This window comes from Sparus aurata, chromosome 22 (assembly GCF_900880675.1).
Source record: "Sparus aurata chromosome 22, fSpaAur1.1, whole genome shotgun sequence".
Taxonomy (NCBI): Eukaryota; Metazoa; Chordata; class Actinopteri; order Spariformes; family Sparidae; genus Sparus; species Sparus aurata.
Window position 1 is genome coordinate 5,105,261 of NC_044208.1, and position 13,157 is coordinate 5,118,417.

The 13,157-nt window shown below is 45.0% G+C and overlaps 1 protein-coding gene, 1 long non-coding RNA gene and 5 other non-coding genes across 7 annotated transcripts; 2 read left to right on the top strand and 5 right to left on the bottom strand.

Annotated features, from left to right (window-relative positions):
- Positions 1 to 499: 499 nt before the first annotated feature.
- Positions 500 to 572, top strand: trnav-cac (transfer RNA valine (anticodon CAC)). The gene has a single exon. It is a non-coding gene; the product is annotated as a tRNA-Val (tRNA).
- Positions 573 to 779: 207 nt separating this feature from the next.
- Positions 780 to 851, bottom strand: trnad-guc (transfer RNA aspartic acid (anticodon GUC)). The gene has a single exon. It is a non-coding gene; the product is annotated as a tRNA-Asp (tRNA).
- Positions 852 to 2,881: 2,030 nt separating this feature from the next.
- On the bottom strand, positions 2,882 to 8,036 carry LOC115574576 (uncharacterized). The gene is made up of 8 exons (XM_030406201.1): positions 7,846 to 8,036; positions 7,476 to 7,571; positions 7,223 to 7,297; positions 7,077 to 7,112; positions 5,866 to 6,967; positions 4,596 to 5,664; positions 4,365 to 4,509; positions 2,882 to 4,161 (listed from the first exon to the last, which is right to left on the bottom strand). Exons 5-8 carry the CDS (start codon positions 6,861 to 6,863, stop codon positions 3,104 to 3,106), a joined length of 3,270 nt encoding a protein of 1,089 aa, XP_030262061.1. The 5' UTR covers positions 6,864 to 6,967; positions 7,077 to 7,112; positions 7,223 to 7,297; positions 7,476 to 7,571; positions 7,846 to 8,036; the 3' UTR covers positions 2,882 to 3,103.
- Positions 8,037 to 8,604: 568 nt separating this feature from the next.
- LOC115573723 (uncharacterized) lies at positions 8,605 to 9,046 on the bottom strand. The gene is made up of 3 exons (XR_003982339.1): positions 8,887 to 9,046; positions 8,734 to 8,805; positions 8,605 to 8,638 (listed from the first exon to the last, which is right to left on the bottom strand). It is a non-coding gene; the product is annotated as an uncharacterized LOC115573723 (long non-coding RNA).
- Positions 9,047 to 10,794: 1,748 nt separating this feature from the next.
- trnad-guc (transfer RNA aspartic acid (anticodon GUC)) lies at positions 10,795 to 10,866 on the bottom strand. Its single transcript has one exon. It is a non-coding gene; the product is annotated as a tRNA-Asp (tRNA).
- A 790-nt stretch (positions 10,867 to 11,656) lies between these two features.
- trnav-cac (transfer RNA valine (anticodon CAC)) lies at positions 11,657 to 11,729 on the top strand. The gene has a single exon. It is a non-coding gene; the product is annotated as a tRNA-Val (tRNA).
- A 207-nt stretch (positions 11,730 to 11,936) lies between these two features.
- trnad-guc (transfer RNA aspartic acid (anticodon GUC)) lies at positions 11,937 to 12,008 on the bottom strand. Its single transcript has one exon. It is a non-coding gene; the product is annotated as a tRNA-Asp (tRNA).
- Between the last annotated feature and the right edge of the window lie 1,149 nt (positions 12,009 to 13,157).

The following is a 13,157-nucleotide window of genomic DNA, read 5'->3' on the forward strand; positions in this document are numbered from 1 at the left end:
TCGTTAGTGCGGAGCTGCTGTTGACGACTCTCAGAGTACAGTCGTTTACACCTCTCCAGCAGCAAAGATCCTCCACAGGAAGGCAACATACGGACACTAGCGTCTCCACTCAAAGACTCAAAACACTGGACAAAACACACACACAAAAACCCTCCCAATGCAGCCACTGCTTCCTTAATATGTTCTACATGCCAAGGAAGGCAACACATGGGCACTAGCATCTTCACTCAAAAACTCAAAACTTTCATAGATTTTCCTTCTGCTATTGCTCTGGAATTTACAGTACTGAAGTCTTCCAAGGAAGGCAACACACGGGCACTAGCATCTTCACTCAAAGACTCAAAACTTTCATAGATTTTCCTTCTGCTATTGCTCTGGAATTTACAGTACTGAAGTCTTCAAGCTCTTTTATCGCTTTTGAATGTGTCGTGCCGCAAACCTTGCCATTCAGTAAGGAGGTGCATGAACGCGTGCACCTGCGAAGAAAGGGCACCCGCAAGTTTCCGTAGTGTAGTGGTTATCACGTTCGCCTCACACGCGAAAGGTCCCCGGTTCGAAACCGGGCGGAAACACAACTCTTGGCGTATTACTGGTGAGTGTCAAAATCGAACCCATGTTAGGCAAACAGAAAACCCTACAATGAGTAGCAATGGGAACACCTTGACAAGTCCTGGTGCTTCTTGTTAACAGGGAGGGTTATTTGTTAGGCACAAGAACATACATGGTGATGTCGTTTTACAGTTTGGCTCAATCATCAGTAGCTGGTAGAAAAGACAACTCTCCCCGTCGGGGAATCGAACCCCGGTCTTCCGCGTGACAGGCGGAGATACTGTCCACTATACTAACGAGGACCGATTCTGCTTGTGGGCGGGCTGCTCGGCCCGTTTCAGCGGTTACTGAGAAGATGCCGAGATTTACCGGGAAGCGCTTCCGATGAAGTGACAGTGACGCATTTTTGCTAATGTTCAGCTGATGTTATGCTCCCAATTGAGGTCCTGTTGGCCAGGAAGCGAAGGGACAGAACAGTAGGACAGCAGTAGAACTCACCATGGTCATTGGCCCGGAGCAAGTCGTTAGCAGCTTGGGGTAAGCTTGAGCTTTGTAGTTGGGGATCTGTCTGAAACCTGTCCATAAGGAGGCTGACTCGTTAGTGCGGAGCTGCTGTTGACGACTGTCAGAGTACAGTCGTTTACACCTCTCCAGCAGCAAAGATCCTCCACAGGAAGGCAACATACGGACACTAGCGTCTCCACTCAAAGACTCAAAACACTGGACAAAACACACACACAAAAACCCTCCCAATGCAGCCACTGCTTCCTTAATATGTTCTACATGCCAAGGAAGGCAACACATGGGCACTAGCATCTTCACTCAAAAACTCAAAACTTTCATAGATTTTCCTTCTGCTATTGCTCTGGAATTTACAGTACTGAAGTCTTCCAAGGAAGGCAACACACGGGCACTAGCATCTTCACTCAAAGACTCAAAACTTTCATAGATTTTCCTTCTGCTATTGCTCTGGAATTTACAGTACTGAAGTCTTCAAGCTCTTTTATCGCTTTTGAATGTGTCGTGCCGCAAACCTTGCCATTCAGTAAGGAGGTGCATGAACGCGTGCACCTGCGAAGAAAGGGCACCCGCAAGTTTCCGTAGTGTAGTGGTTATCACGTTCGCCTCACACGCGGAGGCCGGCCGCGGATAGGCGTAGAGGACCGATTCAACGAAGAAGGAGCACCTTCACGGACCCGGGTTCGCGTCCCGCCTCGTCCGAAAAAAAAACCTCTTATTTTTGGCTCGGATTTGTTTTGCTACAGCGTGTGTACACAACTAAAAACCATCACATCCGATCCATTCTAACATTTATATAGATTTTTGATCACAGATATTTGGATAAATCATGGTGAAACAATAAATCTTTAGGATGGTTATAATGTCACCTGATATTAAATGTCAGATAATCATGCTACTTGAAAGAATGTTCAAGGTTGAATTAAACTTAACAACAACAATAGACATGATAATAGTAATGAGTATTACTATTATAATGATTATTGGTGTTATTATATCTAGAATACTAAAATTATCATGGTAATTATTATTGATACCATTGTTAAAATAAACAATTAAGAAAGAAACAGTTGCCACCATTTAATTAGTTATGGAAGTAAGACTAATTTCCAAAAGCTAGTAATACTTGTTCTGAAGGATAACAACTGTTTATTTTAGAGATGTTTACATCTTAGCTCATGAATGTGCAAGCTTTATCACTTATTTTCTATCACTATTGCAGACTCTAATAAGTTATTAACATAATAAGACCATAATATTTATTATTAAATGTTAAATCATAATACTACTGTTACATGCTGCTATTGGCAAAGGTTGAAATGAATCTAATAATAATAGTGATAATAATAAACCTTTGTCTTGCTTTCTTAACATCTGCACGAAACTCTTATGGATGTTCTACCACAGTGCTCTGTGGTCGGCATGAAGCTGGACTCTTGGTGTCAGTGGCAGAGGAAAGAACACTGAACCAACTGCTGGCAATTAATGACAATGCCAGCCATCCTATGCACCGGGCCATCACCGACCAGAGAAGCTTGTTCATCTGTAGCACATTTCATGCAAAAAATAACAAAATGTTCTTCATATCAAAACTAATAATAAAGAAACCAGCTGGCTCTCTTAGTTACGCCAGTAAGATATTATTTTTAAAATATAACGTCACAGTTTTACTTATGATGGGCCTATAGTAAGGCGCAACAATGTTTTATTGTAGTGATGTATAAGCGTACAGCTAAATGTATGAATATATAAATATTTGATCTTTTTTTCTATCACTGTTACTAATCTAATCACTTAAAGATGGACACAGTAATGTTGTCAAGATATTTAATTGAAAAACACAACTGAATTATGAATAAATGAACAGACAAAATATGTACAAAAAGATCATTTAAAAAACAAATGAACAGTAAATACAATATACAGAATATACAGTAACTTGTGTATCTATTAACATATATACAATATAAAACAAGTGTACAGTGTGGCTGCCTTCATCAGTGATGGTTGGATGGTGGGTTTTGGGACAGAAGGTTCACTTCCTCTTCTCTGCAATCCATCTGGCCTTTTCAGCTTCATAAAAGTCTGTTCGCTGAAACTCCACCCAGGTCATCTCCTTGACCATGCCCTGTGCCTTGTACAGGGAGAAAACTTTTGCAGGGCAGTAGATGTATTTCCCTGGCACATTGGGGAAACAGGTGTGAATATGAGGGCTGTCAGGCCCCTGCTTTAATGGCAGGTGACAGGTCCTGCACAGACGACCTGTTGGCAGGTGCTCTGCTGACTTCCTCTTTGCCCTCCCCTCTGCCACCTTCTTCCACTCCGCTCCCCTCTGTCTGGCAGCCTCCAGCTCCCGCTCAAAAAATGGAGATGCCGCAAAGTCTGCAAAAGACATCCTGGGGTTTTGGAGGCCTTCGTCCTCATAGGTCTTAAAGACCTTGGTGGAGCAGTAAAAGTATTTGACTGCTGGAGTCTGATAAAAGAAATGAACTGAGGAGCCATCGCCTTGGTAGCGTGATTTTGGCTGACCACAGGCTAAACAGTTCCTGGTCTTTTTCTGCTGCTGTTGTTGTTGTTGTTGCTGTTGTTTGTCCAGGATCTCCTTCACAATGTTCTCCACAGAGGCCCGACTCATTGACTCCTCTTTGGGGGAAGCCACAGATGGAGGGTTAAAAGATGCAGGAGGCAGGGTTGTGACAGGGACACTCACCGTCTGGCTGCCTGTAGTCAAACTCTGCCACAGCAGCTGCGTTTCATGAACCTTCTCCACACTTGTGTTGAGAGAGGAGTTTGTATTTTTTAATTTGGCCACATGTTTGACATATCTGGAGATATGCTGACATGTGGTTGGATGAAGGAGGCTGTTGGGATCAGTGCAGGCTGTCTGTACCATGGCAGCATATTCTGCATCCACCCGCTTCAAAAGATCCTTGGTGCCATGGTGCTTAATCAGGAGCCCGTCGATGGTGGCTTTCATGGGTGGAGTCCACCGGCTGTGGTCCAGGACCTGTATAAGACCTCCTGTCTTGATGGGTCCGGTGCGGGTGGCCCGAGGAGAAGAGGACATAGGCAGCGGTGCAGCGTCTGTCAGGCCTGAAAAAAACAAACAGAAAAAACACATTTATTATACTGTTTATTATAGGTTTTACGTTTTGCACTCATTAGCTCAATAATTACTGTCAATGGACAACAGATTACAATGTTTTTCATGATATTAATTCCAACCACAGTGTCAAAGCCTGCTTTTAGCTATGAGGTCTGTATTAAGGAAGGTGTAGGTGGGTACTTTAAGTTACCTGCTTCCAGAGGAGGCTCTGCTTTGGCTGTTGCAGATGCTGGAATGAAGGGCAGCTGGAACTGCGGGACTGCTTCAGCACACTGCCGGGAAGACAGGATCGGTGCTGCCACAACCGGATCATCCTGGACAGTGTCCCTGGTCTCCTAAGATAAAGCATCAAATATAGTGATTAAAACAGTAGATCGGTCAGTCAGTCAGTTACTGAGAGTGAGTGATTCACCTGGATTACCTGAGGGTCTGTGCCCACTACAGCAGCAGGGCAGGGATGAGGTTGATCCTGGGCATGGTGCTGCTGCAGCTCCATGGTGTCAGCAGCTGAGGAGTTGGGCTGTGTCTTGTCCTTATCCCAGTTCAAGACAACAGGACGACAGCCTGGCTCCACATACTCCAGTCCAAATCGCTCCCCTGTGTCCCTGTTTGCTACTTGCAAAATTGGGTATTTTGCCCTCCCTGTCACTCTCAGAGAGGATGTGTTCAGTTGAGCGATTAACAGGGGGTCAAACACAGCTGGAACATCCACATCTGGCCTCTTAAGGTCCACCAGCCTCTGGAAGTTCCAGCGCACCACTCCAGTCATGGCCTGGGCCTGGAAGAGCTCACTGGACACCCTGCTGCCTGTTACCCACTGGGCTTGGTGATAGTGGAAGCCCTCCTGCTGAGACGTGCCTCTCACAGGGATCCAGACAGGTACAGCAGCTCTCTCGCCCTTGGTGTAGTTCAGCTGCAAGGTGCCACCATACCTGTACAGGATGCCCTCCTCCACCTCAGGGTCGCTCAGGCAGCCTCTCAGGATGTGGATGCGCTGGATTCTCCACACTTTCAACATGGAGGGCTTGAAGAGCAGCACATCATTGGCGTCCTTCGCCAGGTGGAAGTGACAGAGGACATCTTCAACCCTCTGCAGCAGTTCTCTTGGTTGTGGCACCTTTGTCCGACAGTGCTCTCTGATGTGCTGCTTGGTGGGATTCGCAGGTAGGATTCTACAGAAGGTGTAGGCATCCTTGAGGTTCTGGAGGTCGCTCTGGTCCACGACAACGAATGCTGCAGAGAGGAACTGACAGAAAGAGCTGTACAGAGGATGATGCTCTGAGACACACTCCCTGGTCAAGCGCCGCATACAATGAAACAAGTCTAACTTGATGGTAATGTCTTTGTTAAACTTTGTCCTAGATGCGCTGTTGTTAGCCAGCTTTCCAGAAGTGGCCTCTGTAACAAGAGCCTCTGTGGTCTTCCAGCTGTCCCATACGATGTGCTCCTGAGCCCCAGGATCCAGCACCTTGAAGGCAGCACAGCAGTCCCTAAAACATTAAAAAGTAACTTCATTAGAGCTTAAGATTACCTTATCTAATACATACATTTGCTAAATTAGACTTATTGTATTTACAGTAAAATAATTAGCTGTTTGTCTTCTATCTATTTGCCTTTTTTGTCATTTATTTAGTCTATAAACTACGAAAATTTAATAAACTATGTTATGTAAAACAAGTCTAGCTTCATACCTGTCCACCCACTGGTAGCTCGCCTTCTCCTCTCCAGCCAAAGTGTACCGGTGAGCCAGACCCTCATACATAGGGTGAAGGGAACGATCACACTCTGACTGCAGCATCACCCAGCTCAGGATCATCCAGCTCTCATTCATGACAGCATAGGAGGACATGGTGCCAGATGACAGAACCACCTTCCTTGCCACTTTGCGGGTGTGATCTGACCTCAGTGCCCGTCCAAAGGTCCCCTGTAGCAGCAGAGTGAGGAGGTGCTCCTGCCTCTGGTACTCATGGACCAGGCAGTTGACAAGATAGTGTGCAGAAATAGACACTCCACACCAGCCATCAGCATCGGCATACCCACCGAACGGAGCAGGAGTGTCTGTCTGTCTGAGGAGCCCAGTGATGGTGCTCTGTCCGTAGACACCTGCCTCAGCATCCCTGATGTTCTGCACACTATCCAGGTAGGCCAGGTGAGCTCTCTCATACTTCAGATGGAGTGCTTCTGTCAGCTGCTTGGACATGTCCTCCGGTGATCTGCCACTGCGCCTCAGCTCATCCATCACTGACTTGCAGATGGCTTTTTTGTGTGTGAGGAAGGCTGGCACGATGTTTGTGAACCTCTTCGGTAGCTTCTCCAGCCACTGGGGCTTGTCAGCGTGCCAGTACCTCTTGCATGCCTTGCAGGTGAGACGTGAGGCCAAGATATAGTACTGGCCACCGGTGCCAATAATTACTCTTGGCCTTCCCACGCCTGAAGAAGCTACCTGGGGGTTGGGACAACCATGAAGACATGGCAGGATGTAGTTATTTTTCATCCTCTCCATGATCGTGTGCTCCGGCTTCCATATAAAAAATGGATGAAGCTGAAAGTACTTTGGTGAGGGGAGCTCTGAGATTGAGTCGATGAGCTCAGGCTGAGGTGGATGACGCCACAGGGACAGCATGTTCATGGGGTGACGTACTGGACGTGACCCTGGCCACAGACCCAAACCCTCCATCTCAGTCTTCATCCAGATTTTCTGCTGATGGGAGCAGTTCCACCGGGCAACATCCTGATCATAGCTCGGGATGGAGGCAGCTGGCTGCCCGACAGGAGGCGCTGGATGTGGCAGAGCTGTAAAACACACAAAGCACTACAGTATACAGTGTACACAACAAGAAAAAGGTTAAGAGCTCTTTGCAAATGGCTGCTATGGTTAAAACAGCGGCACAGAAATTCATACCTGTGTCTTCCTGTGCTTCTGGATGTGATGATGAATCTAGGATGGTGAGATACAAACAGCAAGGAAAAGTGAGATATAAACACTGAAAAATGAACATGAGCTTGAGATATTAATTTTCATAACATTTAAGAACATAAAACATTTACCTTCAGGAGGAGACGGGGCTGCCGTGATCACAGACTCTGAGGACAAACTGTGGGAGGCGACTGGCTCTCTGTGGGCTTTGAAAAACATGTTGCACCAGAAGATGAGAAAAACTTTAACAGACACCAGATAGAATCTTTACATGGCATTGCTAAACATATGAGCACTGTATACAGTATAACACAGTCAAAACTGAAGTCATATTTATGTGAGACACACTGGAAGTATAAGAGGACTTAAGTTTAAATGTCATACTTTGTCTCAACACGTTGGGCTCGGGCTCTCCTTGTCCAAGCTGTGGGGCGATGGCGAGCAGCTGAGGAGGGACTGGCAGCGGGGCCTTCACTGTGGCTTTGAGATCAAAATACAATTTATATTTTATATTTTCCACATTGTTAGTTTATCCTTCTATGTACTTTTAATTTATTTCTCTTTCTTCCTCTTTGCACTCAGCACTTATGTATTTTTCCTCTGTATTTGGTTTTATGTAAAGCGACTTTGAGAGCTGTAAAAGCGCTGTATAAATAAAATGTATTATTATGATAATTAGTATTATTATTATATTGTTAAAACACAGGATGGTTAAAAAATAAGACGGAATAAAGAAATACACAGAAATAATAACCTTTGATAGAAGCGACAGTCACAGGGGGGACATCAGGCTCTGCAGGTCTGTGAATGGTAGCTGTTGCTGTTTGCTTCGTCCTGCGAGCTGTAAGAAGAGTGTGTGATTTATTTATGCTTCACAATATGTCTTTACCTGTTGTCTCTGTAGATAACTATTAGTACAGACTAAAAGTTTTCATCCATTTATGAATCGCTCTTTTTTTGAAAATGAATAAACAATGCTTTTAAGAATTTGAAAATGAATGAGCAAAACAGGTAAAGCACAGAGACAATATCAATATACGGTAAGAATATCACCTGTCAATCAAAGATGTAGCATGTTAACCACTGCAGTATTTCACATGCCAAATCCTTGAATGACAGCTGAGAGCAGTGGTTCTCAAACTTTTTCTGGCATGCCCCGTTCAGATTTTCGCAATCAACATCAATAGGACAGATAATGGTCAGCAAACTCTTGTTTGTTTATTTTCCTGCATAAATCATGTTCATTCAGAGTGACTCCATATTTCTCCCAGTCATCGACGCCCCCAGTTTGAGAACTACTGGCCGAAAGAAAGCATGCAAAAAAAGAAAACACTTACCATCATCGACGAAATGTTAATTCCTTATGTTAGTGGGAGAACAAAATAACACAAGCATCAGAACACGCCAGAACATGGCCAAAATAACGGAGGAGAGGGAGAGGGAGAACAATAATGGCAGGTGAACTCAGAACAGAATCCACAGTGATGAAGTGAAACCTGTTGGTGGAGACAAAGCCATGGCTCTGGGGGCTGCTGCTGCTGGTGGCCCTGAAAGCACAGGTGACTTGTTAAATTTTATCATGTACAGGAAGAGTTTAAAGACAAACTTACAGGTTTCTGGTAATTAAACTAGATTCACCGACTTGTTTCAGTCTCAAATTTTGATGGGGACAGACTTAGCATCGCTCTCTCCAGCTCCTCGTCCTCATCCATCACTAAGAGATTAAACAATAACATGTGTTAGACACATTTAATGTTCATCTAAAATCAGTATTTGCATATGGTTGTGAACTGACCTAGAGCTCTAGATTTCGACGTGGAGGTAGCTGATGTACTGGAGGCTGCGGAGGCTGCAGGCAGTGGACCAGACTCCGCCCTCTGCTGCTTGAGGATGTACTGCTGCAGGTTGTACATCTTGCTGTTTTTGACACACTTCACTCGTGAGATGAAGGCAGCATAACCATCAGCCCGGCTCTCCCAGATTTGCCTCCAGGTATCTTTGGCCCTGACTCCAAAGCCCACAGTGGTGTCATCCTCTGTTGCCACCGTTGGGGCAGGCTTCCTGGACAACAGATACTGCCAGAGGTCCTCAATTTCCTGGAAGGTCCTGGCGTAGTCCAGAAATGACAGCAGGCTGTCCTTGCCATGTCCCTGTGGATTGAAGGCCCCCTCTTTCTCCTCCTCTTCTACCTTTTTTAGGAGGTAGATGGTGTAGCCAACATCATTTTCAAGGAGCCACCTGAATGTTTTCCCCTTGTATTTCCCGAACTGGAGCACATACTCCCCCTTCACCTCCAGTCGGTCGGACATATCCCCTCCCCGCTGAAAGACCACTGTGAGACCATTTGTCCTCACAAGGTCAGGACTCTGGGCAGGAGACTTGTCTTGGAGTGCAGGATTTTTTTTTATGCTCATGGCCTCATCAGAGGGGTCCTGACGCAGATGGCCTGATGGACCCTTTCTAAATGAGACCAATGTCTTTCCCGGGAAGAAGCTAAATGTCTTCTTCATTGTCTCCTGTGCACAGCAAACACAATACATATTATAGGGTAAATAAAAGTATCAACAGAGTTATTCATGTTAACATTGATTATTAATTGTAACATCCATCTATCTATGTATATATACAGTACATATATTACATATATACTATACTACCACTGTAACGCCTATTAATAATAATTAACTATTCACTCTATCATAGCATTTAACCTCCATCTAACATGTAGGTTATAAAATAGATATACTGTAGTATTTACCCATTCAAAATGTAAGTTACATTCTCAGCTTGATATGATCAATATGACTGTAGCTAAATGAATGAATGAATGAATGAATGAATGAATGAATGGGTGACTGTGGCTAAGTTAATGAGTGAATTGATTTGGATAATGACTGCACGACGGGCCTCAGTCTTAAAGACAAAACACGGTGAAAAAGTGACAGAAAGCTGATTTAGGATCAGTGTCAACAAGAGAGAACTCACTGACAGATGTGACTTTATGTTAAAATGATGATTGACGCTAACATAACGTTACATTGACATTACGAGCGATCGTAAGCTTCGGTAAACTGTAAACAACAACACGTAACATACCTGAAAACAACAATTATAACAACAGTTTTCATACATATGACTTAGAAAACTTAATTTACTGCTTGAAAAAATGAGTCATCACTTACTTTCGATGAGTCTGAAGATCGATTTATTAAAAATGCCGAAAAGCGGGGAAAATCCTTCTATTTCACTTGTTTTTCTGTTCACTTTTGTTCCTCCTTACTGTTACCGCTGTCTGTCACTCGAAGAAGTCAGTGTCCTTACTCATACGCTAAACGGGGAAACAGCGCCCCCAAAATCCAGGTTGTGGCCAAAAATATATTACATCCGTAGTGATAAGCACTACCATAGAGAATGAATGGGGAAAGTTAAGGAAGTTAAGGACTACTATACGCGGTCCTCGCGCGAAAGGTCCCCGGTTCGAAACCGGGCGGAAACACAACTCTTGGCGTATTACTGGTGAGTGTCAACATCGAACCCATGTTAGGCAAACAGAAAACCCTACAATGAGTAGCAATGGGAACACCTTGACAAGTCCTGGTGCTTCTTGTTAACAGGGAGGGTTATTTGTTAGGCACAAGAACATACATGGTGATGTCTTTTTACAGTTTGGCTCAATCATCAGTAGCTGGTAGAAAAGACAACTCTCCCCGTCGGGGAATCGAACCCCGGTCTTCCGCGTGACAGGCGGAGATACTGTCCACTATACTAACGAGGACCCATTCTGCTTGTGGGCGGGCTGCTCGGCCCGTTTCAGCGGTTACTGAGAAGATGCCGAGATTTACCGGGAAGCGCTTCCGATGAAGTGACAGTGACGCATTTTTGCTAATGTTCAGCTGATGTTATGCTCCCAATTGAGGTCCTGTTGGCCAGGAAGCGAAGGGACAGAACAGTAGGACAGCAGTAGAACTCACCAAGGTCAATGGCCCGGAGCAAGTCGTTAGCAGCTTGGTAAGCTTGAGCTTTGTAGTTGGGGATCTGTCTGAAACCTGTCCATAAGGAGGCTGACTCGTTAGTGCGGAGCTGCTGTTGACGACTCTCAGAGTACAGTCGTTTACACCTCTCCAGCAGCAAAGATCCTCCACAGGAAGGCAACATACGGACACTAGCGTCTCCACTCAAAGACTCAAAACACTGGACAAAACACACACACAAAAACCCTCCCAATGCAGCCACTGCTTCCTTAATATGTTCTACATGCCAAGGAAGGCAACACATGGGCACCAGCATCTTCACTCAAAAACTCAAAACTTTCATAGATTTTCCTTCTGCTATTGCTCTGGAATTTACAGTACTGAAGTCTTCCAAGGAAGGCAACACACGGGCACTAGCATCTTCACTCAAAGACTCAAAACTTTCATAGATTTTCCTTCTGCTATTGCTCTGGAATTTACAGTACTGAAGTCTTCAAGCTCTTTCATCGCTTTTGAATGTGTCGTGCCGCAAACCTTGCCATTCAGTAAGGAGGTGCATGAACGCGTGCACCTGCGAAGAAAGGGCACCCGCAAGTTTCCGTAGTGTAGTGGTTATCACGTTAGCCTCACACGCGAAAGGTCCCCGGTTCGAAACCGGGCGGAAACACAACTCTTGGCGTATTACTGGTGAGTGTCAAAATCGAACCCATGTTAGGCAAACAGAAAACCCTACAATGAGTAGCAATGGGAACACCTTGACAAGTCCTGGTGCTTCTTGTTAACAGGGAGGGTTATTTGTTAGGCACAAGAATATACATGGTGATGTCGTTTTACAGTTTGGCTCAATCATCAGTAGCTGGTAGAAAAGACAACTCTACCCGTCGGGGAATCGAACCCCGGTCTTCCGCGTGACAGGCGGAGATACTGTCCACTATACTAACGAGGACCGATTCTGCTTGTGAGCGGGCTGTTCGGCCCGTTTCAGCGGTTACTGAGAAGATGCCGAGATTTACCGGGAAGCGCTTCCGATGAAGTGACAGTGACGCATTTTTGCTAATGTTCAGCTGATGTTATGCTCCCAATTGAGGTCCTGTTGGCCAGGAAGCGAAGGGACAGAACAGTAGGACAGCAGTAGAACTCACCATGGTCATTGGCCCGGAGCAAGTCGTTAGCGGCTTGGTAAGCTTGAGCTTTGTAGTTGGGGATCTGTCTGAAACCTGTCCATAAGGAGGCTGACTCGTTAGTGCGGAGCTGCTGTTGACGACTCTAAGAGTACAGTCGTTTACACCTCTCCAGCAGCAAAGATCCTCCACAGGAAGGCAACATACGGACACTAGCGTCTCCACTCAAAGACTCAAAACACTGGACAAAACACACACACAAAAACCCTCCCAATGCAGCCACTGCTTCCTTAATATGTTCTACATGCCAAGGAAGGCAACACATGGGCACTAGCATCTTCACTCAAAAACTCAAAACTTTCATAGATTTTCCTTCTGCTATTGCTCTGGAATTTACAGTACTGAAGTCTTCCAAGGAAGGCAACACACGGGCACTAGCATCTTCACTCAAAGACTCAAAACTTTCATAGATTTTCCTTCTGCTATTGCTCTGGAATTTACAGTACTGAAGTCTTCAAGCTCTTTTATCGCTTTTGAATGTGTCGTGCCGCAAACCTTGCCATTCAGTAAGGAGGTGCATGAACGCGTGCACCTGCGAAGAAAGGGCACCCGCAAGTTTCCGTAGTGTAGTGGTTATCACGTTCGCCTAACACGCAGTGGCCGGCCGCGGATAGGCGTAGAGGACCAATTCAACGAAGAAGGAGCACCTTCACGGCCCCGGGTTCGCGTCCCGCCTCGTCCGAAAAAAAAACCTCTTATTTTTGGCTCGGATTTGTTTTGCTACAGCGTGTGTACACAACTAAAAACCATCACATCCGATCCATTCTAACATTTATATAGATTTTTGATCACAGATATTTGGATAAATCATGGTGAAACAATAAATCTTTAGGATGGTTATAATGTCACCTGATATTAAATGTCAGATAATCATGCTACTTGAAAGAATGTTCAAGGTTGAATTAAACTTAACA